Source organism: Serinus canaria, chromosome 2 (assembly GCF_022539315.1).
Source record: "Serinus canaria isolate serCan28SL12 chromosome 2, serCan2020, whole genome shotgun sequence".
Taxonomy (NCBI): Eukaryota; Metazoa; Chordata; class Aves; order Passeriformes; family Fringillidae; genus Serinus; species Serinus canaria.
Window position 1 is genome coordinate 144,967,554 of NC_066315.1, and position 14,029 is coordinate 144,981,582.

Sequence of the window (14,029 nt, forward strand, 5' to 3'; positions counted from 1 at the left end):
GGTTTGCTAAAATCCTTCAAATCTCCAAGTACTGCTTTTTATATTATTCCAGAGGCTCTTTAGCTACAAGAGAAGCTGATTCCTGGTGTGTAGCTCTTGGAAATACCCTCCTCATTTCCCACTAGGAGCTCAAATTTTCAGGTGTTTTTTGAAACTGTGCTTAGTAGTCATACAAAAGATGATGACAATCCTGTTTAATACGAGGATTTTCATGAAGAGCTGAGCATATGGATTTGAAATTGGCTGATGGAGATGTTGCTATTGGTATTTGAAAGTTAATTGCTAACAGTTTGTTTGTGATGCTCAGTGTTTTAAATTTACATTGTTGAGTTTGTCAGCAATCATGCATTTCCAGGATGTATAAATATGCATTATATGCAAATGAGTGTCTGTTACTGTAGTTTTCCAAGATGTAATTCTCTCCATTTTAATGCTTGTAGCTGTTTGTATTTCATGCTTTGACTTATAAATCAAGTCAGTCTGCAAGAGTTTGATTTCTGGGGATGGTGCAAAGGGTTGGCATTTTGTGTTGCTGCTGTTTATGAACACCTGGTATGTACCAGAGTGTACTGGAGGTTATAATTCTGTAAAATAAAGCCTTAAAGCATTAGCATAAATAAGCTAATGTAGCTTTTGAATGAAAATCCTGGCATGTAGTTTCCTGCTTGATTTTTGCTCTTACATTATTGAAAGAGATTATTTACTGCAGTTTTTCAGATCTAATTTTTCAGGTTTAGATAGATGTTTTCTTTTTAATTACATGTTAAGATGTGACAAGGTAAACTATTCAGAAGTGCCTCAGTTGCATAGATAGTTTTAATTGTGAATCTAGTGTATTTTAATTTTTCCTAAATTGATTTACATAAATCTGATCTGAAATGTCAGTAAAAAGGAATATGACTAAGATGATTCAGCTGTAGTGATGGAAAAAACACAAGCATACCTCATGGTGCACTCATAAAACTGGAAAAGTTTTTTTGAATCCTCATGGTGATATGGGTAGATGGCTTCACTGTTTAATAAATGTTTGGATTACTCTTCATCTGTACTAATTATAAAAAAAATTCATTTGGCTTTCTTCCTGATTTTTCCATTAAATTTAAATGTGTTTGTGCCTCCTGATTTAGGCAACAAGTAAAAATGCATTGGAAAATAAATTTAGAAAACTGCTAAAAAAACTAATTTGCAAGTTTTATAGTAGTAAAAAAAAACCAACCAGTAACGTCAAATTGCAAGTATTGAGGAATCAAGAAAAGTCATTATTTAATAAAACTACATTAATTTTTCATGATTGGTTTAATTTTACTTTGGTGATTTTACAGCATCTTAAACTTGGTGGTTGAATTCCACAATACAATTAAAGTGGATTAGTAGTTGGTAGGATTTTAAATTTTTTTCCTTGACTGATTCCAGAAGTGAAAACATGAGGAAGGGAAAGGTCAAAGGGGATCTTCCAAATCCAAAATAGGAGGAAAAAATCATTTACAGGGAATATTTTGTAAACTTGAGGTGCTGTGCTGTATCTGTTAGTGTAACTTAGTGGAATCAGTCATAGTTTAAAAAAATCTTAATTATAGGAAGGCTTTGAATTAATTAGAGTTTGTTTTAAATACAAGGTTCTTTATTCTTGGAGGATGGAGGTAACAGAGAGAAAGGGAGAATACCCAGCTGCCAGGCATCAGCAGGATGCTGTAGAAATGTGCTGGGTATATGGGCTTTGGAGACAGAACACGGATAATCAATCTTACAAATTAAAGTTATTCATTTAGAAAGGACTTCTCAAACATCTCACATTATAATTAACTTTCCAGCAGTTTGATTAAGAGATACAAACATGAGGAAAAGAGACTACATATTCTCTCCAGACTAGAAAGGACATCTTAAATTTACATTTGCAGACTAGAGAATGACATATAGATGTATATATAAGGAAGACTTTGCTTTTTTCCTGGTGTGGGGTGAAGATGGAGCTTCCCTGGAGACTCACACTTGGAGGCCAGTGCCTATTAGCTGAATGAGAAATCAGGCTGCATCAGCTCAGAACATATTTTTGTCACAGAACATGTTTTTGTGGATAAAGATTTGACACTGTTTTGCTGGTTGACAGTCAACACACTTTGGCTGCTTAGTAGCAGTAATTGAAAGTTGCAGTTTTCTCTCTGAGTACCCTGTTGTATTCAGTTTTTGCTTTTAAAGGAAAGAAAAATCTTCCTTCTTTCTGTTGGTAAGGAAATACCTACTTAATTGGGCAACTAAAATTGGGAGATGGTTGCAGGAAAACTTTATAATGGTCTTGATTGTTTGTCCTTGTATTTTATTTCAGTAGAAGTATTGAGGGCTGTAAATTGGGCTTTTAAGCACGATTTTGATATAGTTCAGGTATAGATGGTAAAAAATAATGTCATACTAACCATCACAACCACATTTATCTTGGTGTAATTGCATCATGAGTGCTGTATGTAAAGCACCTGAAAGATGAGTATGGATAGAAGTAGTGGAGCTCACATGTGGCCAAGTAATGAGTGCTTGCACTTAAGTGGATTGAATTGTCCTTAGGAGGATGAGTCCTGCCTTGCTGTACTTGGAGAGGCAAGGTTTGGACCCTGCTGGTGCAAAGGATATTAGGGAAGTACTGGAAAGGATCTTAAACATGGTAAAGCTTATGATTATGCAGCCCTGACAACAATTAAACCTGAACTTTCTTCTACCAAATGTATTCCTTGATGGCACTTTCATTATTTTTGAATTATATAAACCCAGGATGGAATGATAGCTTTTCTCTGGAATTTTCTTCAATTACAACTTGTAAGGCCCCAGTTTTTTAGAAAGGTGTTGAAAGTTGTACTGTTCCTTTAGTAAATTAAAAGTATAAGAAGATATGTATTTTCTGGAGCAGTATTTGTGCTGGTAGAGGGGTGACAAACCACCTGTGCCCTTTTTGAGGACAGTGTGTTAGAGGCAGTGTTGTCTTGGACTCCAGTCTGTGGCAAGTGACATCATTTTGGATCTCTGACAACAACATATGCAGCACTTGGGGGGTAACCAAGAATTACCTGGAATAATACCCCACATCTTTCCAGTATTGCAGGAATTTTTGGCTGATATCTCTCAGCTCCTCACTGAGATGCTTCCACTGTCCAGAGTAATTTGTCTTTTTAGAGAGAGAGGGAAGAAAACATCTTCTTTCTGATAGTAATGTTTGTCTTTTTTCTCCATTCAGCAGCTGGAATATGATTGGTACACACCTGGATAGTTAAAGACTTCAAGTTTAGCTTGCCATGGTAGCAGGTCACAACCTGCTTTGCCAAGTAGACAGATGAGGTGTAAGGTGTCTGGGGCTGGGTTCTAATTCACCAGCCAAACCAAAATGCTGAATTTATGCAACCTGAGGTTTTAGTTTTTCTGCTGGTACTTTCTTATTTAATTTAGTAGATTTTTGACATTAATAGCATTGCTCATGTTCAGGGATGTTTTGTTGCTTTGTTCTATTCATAGTTTCAAGGTAAAGCTGTAGCTCCTGCTGCTGCTGTTCCTGAGAAACCGTATTTGTACCATGTGCTATAGTCACCTTTTAATTGCCATTTTCCTTTCCTCTCTTGAGAGGTGCCACATGAGAAAGTAGCTTGGAAAGACTGATTGAGTTGAGACAGCAATAAGTGGACGTTTCAGATGGTAAAACTGCTCTAGGCAACTGTGTAGAGTTCTGCTAGAAATACCCAATAGATCTGTGCCTGGTAGTAGCACCAGAATGCAGATGCCTCTGAGGACATTTCACTATTCAAAAGTGAAATTTTTTATTTCTGCCATAAAAAGTAATTCCTAAATAGTGATAGCTAAGGGGATCATAGAGAGAGACCTCTGGTCACCTTTTAGGATTGCAGGTAACAGATCTACTGTTTGTATGAGCCATTTGAGAGTACAATATGCTATAATTCAAGGAAAATTGTGTCCTTTTTCTGTATTTTAAAAAGTATTCATGTAGGGGTCTCAGTTGTTTTCTGAGATCATTATCTGTTTGACAGATATAAACTGACCTGCAAGGATAAAAATATGTACTACTAAGTAGCAGAACTGAGGGTTAACTAAAAATTTATCTACAAGATACAAGCAAAGATGTGGGTCTCCTCTTGATACTCTGGATTTCTGCTGTCCTGCTGTAAGCTGGGTCCCAGAATAGGGTTTTCTAGTGATCCACAGGAGCATTCAGAGCAGCTCCCCAACATTCAAGACATTACAGAATTATGAGAAGCTTCACTGCAGTGATTGTTGTCTTGGATGCTCTTCCTGTTTGCTGTTGACAGATGCTTTTTGCTATCAGAAGTTGCTGAGCATGAAGATCTGACAGGAATGATGGAAAGAGGCTTATCCTTATGGAAGAATTCTCTTCAGATGTGATCACATCAGTCAGGGTCTATCATATAAGAACTGTTGCTAGAGAGATCCTCATTTGCTTTTTCTGTTTTGTTGTTCTGTGCAGCTCTGGGTGGAAGCACAAAGGATAGTTCTTGTTGGAGCTTCCCTTGGCACAAAAGGAAACCTTGGTGTTTGCAAGGGTTTTATTGTCACTCTCTGAAACTGCCCTGGTTTCTGCCTAAAGGGATCAAAATTACTTTTGATACTCATGTGAAAAAGCCAAAATTTTTGTCAGTTTTTCCCTAACAAGCATTACTGGAAGCTGAACTGTTGGCCAAGGCTGTTTTTCATCAGAAGCCAAAGAAAGTTTCAGATCACTTGGTGCTTACACCTGGCTTGTCAGTGCTTGAGTCTGGGATTTTCCAGTAAACTAGGAGCTTTCAGTCTGGGCTTTTCCAGTAAACTAGGAGCTTTCAGTCAGAGACCTTTTAATCTTCCCTTGGCAAACAGGCTCCCTGCCACACTGCTTGTGTTTCAAATACAGAAATATCATAATGGCCATTCTAAAAGAAGCCTCTATCAAATGAAAAGAGCTGTGGCAATCACATTAATTAGGTGCAACATGTTTTTGCTACCTTTGTGCATTTCTGGAAGTACACTTGGACTGTGTGGTTGATCTTCCTGTTTTAGGCTTGTCCCAAAAATAGCCTGGTACATCTTCTGATACGGAATCACAGGATCATTAAGGTTGGAAAAGACCTCCCAAGATGAGTCCAATTTTTGACCAAACACCATCATGTCAACTAAACCACAGCACTCAGTGCCACATCCAGACATTTCTTGAACACTTCCAGGGATGGTGACTCCACCATCTCCCTCAAAAGTTCATTCTAATGCCTGACCATCTTTTTCAGTGAAGAAATTCTATTGATGTCCAACCTGAGTCTCCCCTTGAGGGACATCTTGAGGCCATTTCATTTCCTCTCATCCTGTCTCTAGTTGCTTGGGAGAAGAGACCGACCCCCCTCCCCAGGAAACAATCTCTTTTCAGGAGCAATAAGACTCAGGCTCTCCCCTGAGCCTCCTTTACTCCAGGCCTATGGCTAAACACACCCATCTCCCTCAGGTGCCCATCACAGGACTGACTTTCCAGACCTTTCCCAGCTCTGCTGTCCTTCTAGGACATCCTCTGATGCCTCAATGTCTGTCTTGTACTGAGGGACCCATGAGACGTGGGTTGAAACTACTGCTGATATCTGTCCTAGGAGAATATTCCAGTGTCCCTAGGCAGAAAAACCCAATAGTTAATAAAGTATAAAAGGTAAAGTTCCTCAAGACTTCACCATCATGTCAAGAGCAGTTATTCCTATTTGGTTTTTGTAAACATTTGTTCTATTATGGTTCATCAAGATATTTTCAGAAACAAATCAGCTTAGTAGAAAAGCCTGAGAAATTGAGGTCATTTTTCATAGGGCTTTTGAAGGCTTATGTTGAATACCTCTAAATTAAAGTATTTTAAGATACTTCTCACAGTGATTCTAGAGAAGTGGCAGGAAGCTTCCCAGTCCTCTAGTTTACTAAATAAAGCCATAGAGAAGCATTTCTGTTTCATCAGCGCTGCTGTGCTAGGATCTGAGCTTGCTCCTTGCTGTCTGAAGCTTTTTCTCTTGACACAGAAATCAGGCTCTTCCCCTGGCCTCACTTACACTATTTAAGCCTCATTTCACACTTCCTCTGAACATTGTAGGATCACTGCCCAGCCCTCAGCAATTAGAAACAACATACTTAAATTTCTTGTTGTTTTCTAATCCTTCCATAGCATTAAGTGGTTTCAAGTTTTTACGCTGACATGGAAAATCAAAGCAATTTTTCTTTGCCATCTCTGTCTTCTCTCTTGTCAGCCCAAAGCCATTATGCTAGAATGGGAATAAAAAAGAAGCTAAAAAGAGGGGATATAAGCAAAAGGTCTGTGTGTACAAAAGATCTGAATCCCAGCTGATACTCCAGTGTTAATGGCACTTGTACCATTTACTTGATGGTTAGGAAGATGCTTCACAACTGAGCTGGATATAGCGTGTAATCCAATTATTTATCTAAAAAAAGTAGATGCATAGGAAATGAGGAAAAATAAAGAAAGTGGTTTCATGAAGACAATTCCCATATGAAAACAAAAGAACTCCAAGCAGAGTCCATGTCTAATTTTGTTGGGGTCAAAAGGAAAGAATCCATGTTGTGTTTTCTTTTTTGTTTGTGATAAGAGGGCGTCACATGAGATAAAGAAGAAAATTAACTGAGTTTGTGGATTTTTATTTTCTTTTTACATTTCTATGAGACAAAATGAAAAGAAGAGGAGCAACCTGACCTACCTGGTTAGTGGAAGGTGTCCCTGCCAATGGAATTAGGTGATGTTTGTGGTCCCTTCCAACCCAAGCCTTTCTGTTGTTCTGTGGAAAGGCCTTTCCTTGCAGAATAAGTCAATTAAGGGAAGTAAAAAGCCTAATATTCTTCAGTCAGACTGCTAAAATGTCTGAGAATATATATAAAAGAGTCTAAATGTAAAGGATGATTTTAAAGCAAAAATGTATATCAATCTTCTGTCCACAGGAAGAATTATTTAATGTAGCTACTGAAGTCTCTGCAGCAGAAATGAGGTCAAGTATCTCAGTTAACTCAGTTAATGAGTCAAAATGTACAGTTTAGAGTGCTTTGAATAAGCTTGCTTTTTGCAGGCAGTTGCTTTGAAACAAAATACAATTCTATAAGCTGTGAGTTCATGCACAGTACTAGAATTTTCTGTAATCCTAAAAAAACCTCAAAAAAAGCCCATTAGTATCAATCTTGGTTGCGAAAACCATGGAATGTTCAGACTCTTTAACAAATTAAAAAATTATCTTTTTTTTTTTTCCCCACCCAAACCTCCTTACAACCATCTTTATGTACCCTTTTCTTTGGGTCTTGAGGTTTTCTCTTCTGAAGCTTTGGGTTTGTTTAACACAGAGTTGACTGGAGAATGTTGGCATTATTCATAGAACATGAATGAAATAGAGCAGGGAGTACTGAATTGCACTGGGCAGGTTTCCTTCCCATCGTACCTTGTACTTTTCAAGCAGATTATTAATTTTGAAGGGTTTGTCTGTTAATAAATATGAGTTGTATATATACTTTCAGTATAAGTAAAAGGTTCCTTCCTTTCTGATGTTTATTTGTTGTGCAGTTTGTGTGCTGTGAAGTGAGTCATTTTTTTGTTTAATAGATGTATTAGATCTATGAAATGAGACTCCACAAAGTCATTCTGACAGGATTGACAGATACAGGGATGGAGCTCAGCTGCTTTAGACTTCTAAACTAGATCACAGTCTTAAAATAAATAAGTTCAGTGTGGAGCGATAGTGAATGTCAGTTTTCAGTTCATTGTCAGAATAAAGACTTTTATTACTGGCTGCCACAGGGAAAAAAATACTTCTTATTCAAACTTTACCTTTATTCTGGGGTCCTCATCACCTTAGAAACCATGGAGAAAAGGTTTTGTAGGGTTAGTTCCTTGTGGATCTTCAAAGTTCAGTTGGTGAAGTTTTGTTTAGGAAGGATTTCACCAGCAATAAGAAATACTCATCCAGGCTTTTTAGATATGCATTTACACACACCAAACTATTTTTTTTTTCCTGTTCTGGTTATTTTGAGGAGTTTAAAATGTTTAGTTTAAGGGGGAAAAAAAAGAAACCAAAAATAAACACAAAGAAACTCAAGCACAACAAAGTCTTTTGTCATTTCAGAAGTAATTGTGATGTGTTGTTTGTTTTATATAAATGCTTTACCTGGTAATTCATGTTAAGGCTATAAATTGTTTATTTTTACTCTGGTGTTTATTTTGTTAGTAATCAATCTAATGTTAGGAACATTTTGTCAATATCAGTAATTACTTGCTAGTGATCATATATTAGTGATTTCCTTCTCACTCAGGAGGTGACTCTATGAAAAGGTTTTTCCTTGCAGAAAAAATCCATCAAGGGAAATAAAAAGTTTAAGAGTCTACTGATCTGGCAGCATCATTTCATAGAGTATTTTCCAAATATTGTCGGCCCTGAATCTTTCTGTGGTTAGAAAGAAAAGGAAAAGAACTATTTAGGCACTTGTTTTTCATGTCCTACAAACTGTGTTAAAGACTACATGTAGGTGGATGTGGATAAAATTCAAAGTATAATGGAGTGATGTGTAAGAAGGGCTGTTCTTCAGTTTCCATTCAGGGGTCTTAATACAAATATAAAAACCCTTATGAAAGGGAGCACTGTTTTAGGCCATGATTATGGTTTTCATCCACACTTCTGAATCCTAACAAGTACAGATGTCATCTTTTAACATAGTTCCTATTGTCATCTCTTCCTCTTAAAATGATAGCCTTTATATTTGTGTTCTGCTGTCTTGTTTTGAAGGCACTGGAAGGCATTGGAAGGTTACACCAGCTGTGTAACCTTCCAATCACCAAATATTTGACTTTTATTGCATTCTTATCAGTGAATTTGAAGATATAAAAGCAAAATATTAGTAAGTGATCACAAGGAATTTATAAGATGAATGAATTGGTTCATTACCTACATCTCCATTTTTTATCATTAACACTTATCGTTACTTTCCCAACTATAATCTTTAACTTTCCCAATTATAATTTTAAATATAAAATTCCCACATCCACACTTACAATGTGGATGAGTAGCCAAGTGATGAAAAAAAAATCCTGAATGAAATTAAATATAGTTTCTAATCAATAAACAAGCAGGACCTCAGTTGTCACTGCCACACGGATACTTACCTTTCTTAGGGGATGTGCTATATCCTTCAAGCTCTCTTTTCAGAGGTAGAATGTGTAATTATTTCTTCTCATGTTTTCTTTCCTGCTCTCTCCATGCCCCTCCTGCCCTGCAGTGGAGCAGATTACTATGACTATGGCCACGGACTGAGTGAAGACACCTATGACTCCTATGGTGAGTGGCTTTATCAGTTCAATCACTGCAGCAACAAATCTTGGGGGAAAAAAAAAATCATAATGAAAGGACAATTTTTGTGAGGCAGGGCTTAGTCCTGCAGCAGGCAATGGCTGTTTAGGGATTTCTGAGATGTCACAGAGCTCCTCTTGTGCTTATTGAGAAAAATGCCCTCTGTGGTCTGTTAGCTAAAGCAGTCATGGGAAACTAAAACCAAAGATGTAGAGAAAATAAAACTTAAATCATGATGCATGCTGCCTTTTCATGTCACATTCAATAAGATTTCAGAAAAAAATGGGGGTGGAGGACCTCTTTCCAGGAACTTTTGGCTGCCAAAAGCAAATTCTTGTGGTGTGGCACAGCTTGCATTGAGACTTGGTACAAGGTAGGAATGTGCTGAAGCTCCCAGCTGAATTAGAGCCTAATTGAGTGTGGTTTAGTCTTGTATGGTCCTTTTGTTGTAATTCATTTTCATGCATCAGTCCTGGGAAATCAAGCAGGGAGTCATTATGTAAAGGTTAGGGAAGTACTTTAGGTAGCTAATAGATAGGAGGGCAGGGGGTTACTCTGTATAGAGACAAAACAATGCGTAATGAAGCAAAAAAAACACATGCCAGTAGTAAAGATCACTTTTTTTTTCTTTTTTTTTTATTTTTAATATACAAGTGTGATAGTGACAGGTTTAATTAAAGAAATCTGTTATGGGTTCGAAGCATAAAGCATTTTAAAAGGCACTTTTGATTAAGGGATAAATGTTAAGTCTCTGGGTAGAGATCAGAGAAATACAATTTAGGTCTCTCAAATCTCAGACATTTGAGGGTTGTTAGTAACCTGTGTAAAAGATGTGATTCTGAGCAATGAATGCTTCAGTGATTTTGGGGCTCTACTTGAAATTTTCCAAGGTCTATTTCTTTAACTCCATGTGGAAGTGCTTCCTGCTTGAAACTAAAATGACCTTAACTTAAGTTGTGATAAATGCACCTAATGCAGTAGTTTGCCCACCATATCTGCTTAAACTAATTATTTTGCTTAAGGAGAAAGTTCATCAAAAGAAGAGGTCACTTGAAATTCCTCTGTCTCCCAGAAATTTCAGGTGTTGATAGATATATAGCTTAAATCTTTATTTCAGCATTAAAATAAACTGTTTGCCATTATAAACCTGATATTTCTTAAGACTATTTCAGTAATGCAAAATTGATGGAGGAAAAATGTATGAAAGTGCTTAATGTAGATAAACTGATGGGGAGAGATATTGATTGCAATATTTAAGGTTGAAAATATGGATTTTTCATTTCTTTTGCATTTAAAAATGGTTTTCTATTTATCAAAGCACAGCCACTCAGAATATTAAGTGATGTATTTACTCAAGTTGAAAGAAAGACTATAAATACCTTGAAGAATGATTATGGGTTGCTGCCACTGTAGTTTTTGCACATATAAATAGTTACACACTTTAATTCTTAAGTATATCCCTTAAAAGCAGAGTTATATCTTCACTATATGTAAAGAACATTACATCCCTCAAAGTAAGTTACGCTGCCTAGTGAGCAGGTAGTTGTCTAGTGCTGGCTGGGAGGAAATTCAGATTTCCAGGTGGTATCTCAACTTTTCTTTGAGAAACTGAGATGACAATCCAGAGGATGTAGGAAGAATATCAGTGTTTTTAGGATTTGGAGCCCTGAACAGCACCAAAATGAAAACTGAGAAACACTAAGATAACTCTTTACCCTGCTGATTTGTTCAAGGGCTTGAGAAAGTATTCCCTTTAAACTGTAACCAAGACTTCTCTTTTATTTTCATCAGTTCTTGCAGCAGTGTTTAGAAGCTAGGATATTTTTAATTCCTACCTCTCAGTCTGCTGCCAGTACTATTAGGCTCAGGGTCTTTTTCTGTTTTAATGTAAATCTTGCTTTCTGTGTGATGAAGAAGCACAAGAGGTTGTTACCAGATGCCCCTGGAAATCGCCTGAGGTGAAAATTTAATTCATTCAGCCGTACACCAAATTTGAGCTTGTTCCTTTTACCTCCTAGGCAAATGTCCTGACCACCTGGGTGTGATTTATAGCCTAGGCTCTGCAGGCAGCCACCTACCACCTACATTATTAAAAAGTAGTTAGGATGAGGCTTCTGCGAAGGGATTGTGAAACTGAACCCTTGACATATGGGATCCTTGTCATCTAATTTCAGATATCTCATGTGAGAGCAAGTTACCTTCAGCATTGCAGGAGTTCTTTGAGGTCTCTTTTTTTTTTTAAAGACAAAGTGGTGCCTACATTTATCCTGCCTTCCATTTGGATTCTGCCTTTAGTTTCTGGTTTGCATGGGTTCACTGGAGTACCTGTCTGTTTAGGGCAGGGCAGTTCAGCAAAAATAAGTATGGAAACACACTGCTTTAATGTGTGTTTTCTTTGGGGGATTTTCTTTAGTGCTGCTTTTTTATTTTTGGTTCCACAGATGCGACATAGTACTTAGGTTGTTTACACCATTAAAGTGTACCTAAGTACTGTTTCCTTATGCTCTGCATTTAATTCTATGTTTTCCATTTTGCAACTGCCTGGCATAGTAGGTCTGACTCTCATTTAAGATAATAATTTTTCCTACTTTTTAAAAATACTTAGTACCATTAGAAGTATGAATTATTAAATACAGCACCAGCTCTTTTTTACAAACTTACTTTATAGCAAAAAGTAAAACAACCAATGTTACTTGTCCTTTTATTATTTTTTTTTTAAATCTGCCCTCCTATTTCTTGCATTTCAGAGGAGGTGTATGTTTACCTCCAGAGAAATGGAATATTGGCCCGAGCATGTTAAAAGCCACAGGTGTTTCCAGTGATACTTGAGGCTTGGTTTGCTTGTTTGAATTAGGCCTAAATTGGCACTGATGCAGAGAAACTTATTTCTGAGGGCAGCTTATTTCCTTATACATAATTCATACCTTCCATTCATTTCATCCCATTGCAATTATTGGTTTGTCTGCTACAGGAGCTGACATTTCTGTGCATTTGCAGCAAGCAGGTCCAGCTGAATTTCCACAGCTGTAAATAGTCTGGCCATTAGCCTCTCATGTTCCCTTCTTCTGTGAGCTGAGAAATTACTGTGGGATGGCTCAGATAGATGTGCTGTACCCAGATTTCTTGTTTCAAGTGTTAGACTTGTACACCTTGGTTTCTGTCAACAGGAGGTGGCTGTTTGATTCACAGATAAGAATAATTACATTCAGCATCTGAGAATGTTGGAAGGGCTCTGACCATATTTTCTTTCCTTTGTAGGGCAAGAAGAATGGACCAACTCACGACACAAGACACCTTCTGCAAGGACAACAAAAGGAGTCTACAGAGACCAGCCATATGCCAGATACTGATTGTACTGTCTGATGTTGTGAAATATCCAATCTCCACCAGTCCTGTATACTGTTCAAAGTAATTTTTTCTATGAACAATCCCTTTTTATTAACTCAAAGTGCATAAAATTCTGAATGGATGGACTGAACTTTAAACATTTTGTTGAAAGAACAACCTGGACAGAAAGATATGTAAAACAAGGAACTTTGTTATTTCCAAACTGTGTTTGAAAAAAATAGGTGATCAAAAAAATAACCTTTGATTAACTAGTGTTAAACAAAAAATAGGTTTACTAAATACGTTAGTCCATTCTTTTTAACATAAGTGTAACCTTTTATTTTAAAGGTTTTCAACAATTTAGTTTTTAGCTTTTATTTTCAGCCATTTGCTAGATTTTCTCTTTGCAAACATGCGTAAAAAGGGAAGCAAACTACAAATGCGAATAATGTGGTATTTTGTAACTCAAGTCTTGAAATGTTCTGTAGTGTTAAGCAAAGTTTTACCCTTGCTTGATACTAAATAAACTTTTGAAAGAAAATCAGTGTGTGTGAGATTAATTTTATGCTTTATCTTATAATAAAACTTCATAAATAGTAGTAAACAGGGAGAAGTGTTTAACAGCGATCAGCATAAAAGGATCATATTAAACATTGTGCAACTTCTATTAAAACAAAATGGTTTAAACCTAAATGTATCTCTCTATATACTCACAGTAGGTATAAATGCTGTTTAAAATATCCAAATGGTATGGATCTGCTTGAGTGCCACATTAAATCAAAATACTTTTGTTTAAAAATGGTTTAAAATAGCTAATGAATTTTCTGGAAAAAGATGTGACTAGTTTTCACCTTGTTGAGCATTTTTTCACTAGTGCAACTTTGGAATTTTTATGAGAATTTTGGTACGTTAATGACCACCTCGCTCCGTGCTGGAAGCAATAAACACAAAGCTTTTAAAGACTTTCTGACTTGACTAATTGAGGTCGCTTTCGTCAGAGACAGAGGATGTGTAACCCTTAAAACGGTCTTCATTTGCAAAGGTAAATAAATCAAATAAGATTTTAATCTCACTTAAGTTATCTCAATATAACCAATAAAAGCAGGGAGGCTACAACTTAGAAAGTTTCATTTTAGAATGTAGGAAAGACTTGTGAGGACACCTAAATTCTCATTTTAAAACGTTTAGTTTGTGTCAGTCATCTAAAAAGCCTTAGCTTAGCTAGTTAAATTTGGACAAACTATTCCCTATTAAACAACTGTAAAAACTCATAACCAATAGTTTGTAATATATTATTTTTCCATAAATTCTAGTAACTTAAACATTGCAAATGTTATCTAAAGCCTTTTTTTAAGCAT

General features: G+C 36.5%; 1 protein-coding gene across 1 annotated transcript in view; it reads left to right on the forward strand.

The window, feature by feature from the left end:
• Positions 1 to 13,640, forward strand: part of KHDRBS3 (KH RNA binding domain containing, signal transduction associated 3) — an 87,150-nt gene extending 73,510 nt beyond the window's left edge. The window contains exons 8-9 of the mRNA XM_009088286.4: positions 9,274 to 9,332; positions 12,603 to 13,640. Coding sequence (XP_009086534.1) covers positions 9,274 to 9,332; positions 12,603 to 12,694 — 151 coding nt within the window. The 3' untranslated portion in view covers positions 12,695 to 13,640. The remainder of the gene's footprint in view (positions 1 to 9,273; positions 9,333 to 12,602) is intronic.
• Positions 13,641 to 14,029: the final 389 nt, after the last annotated feature.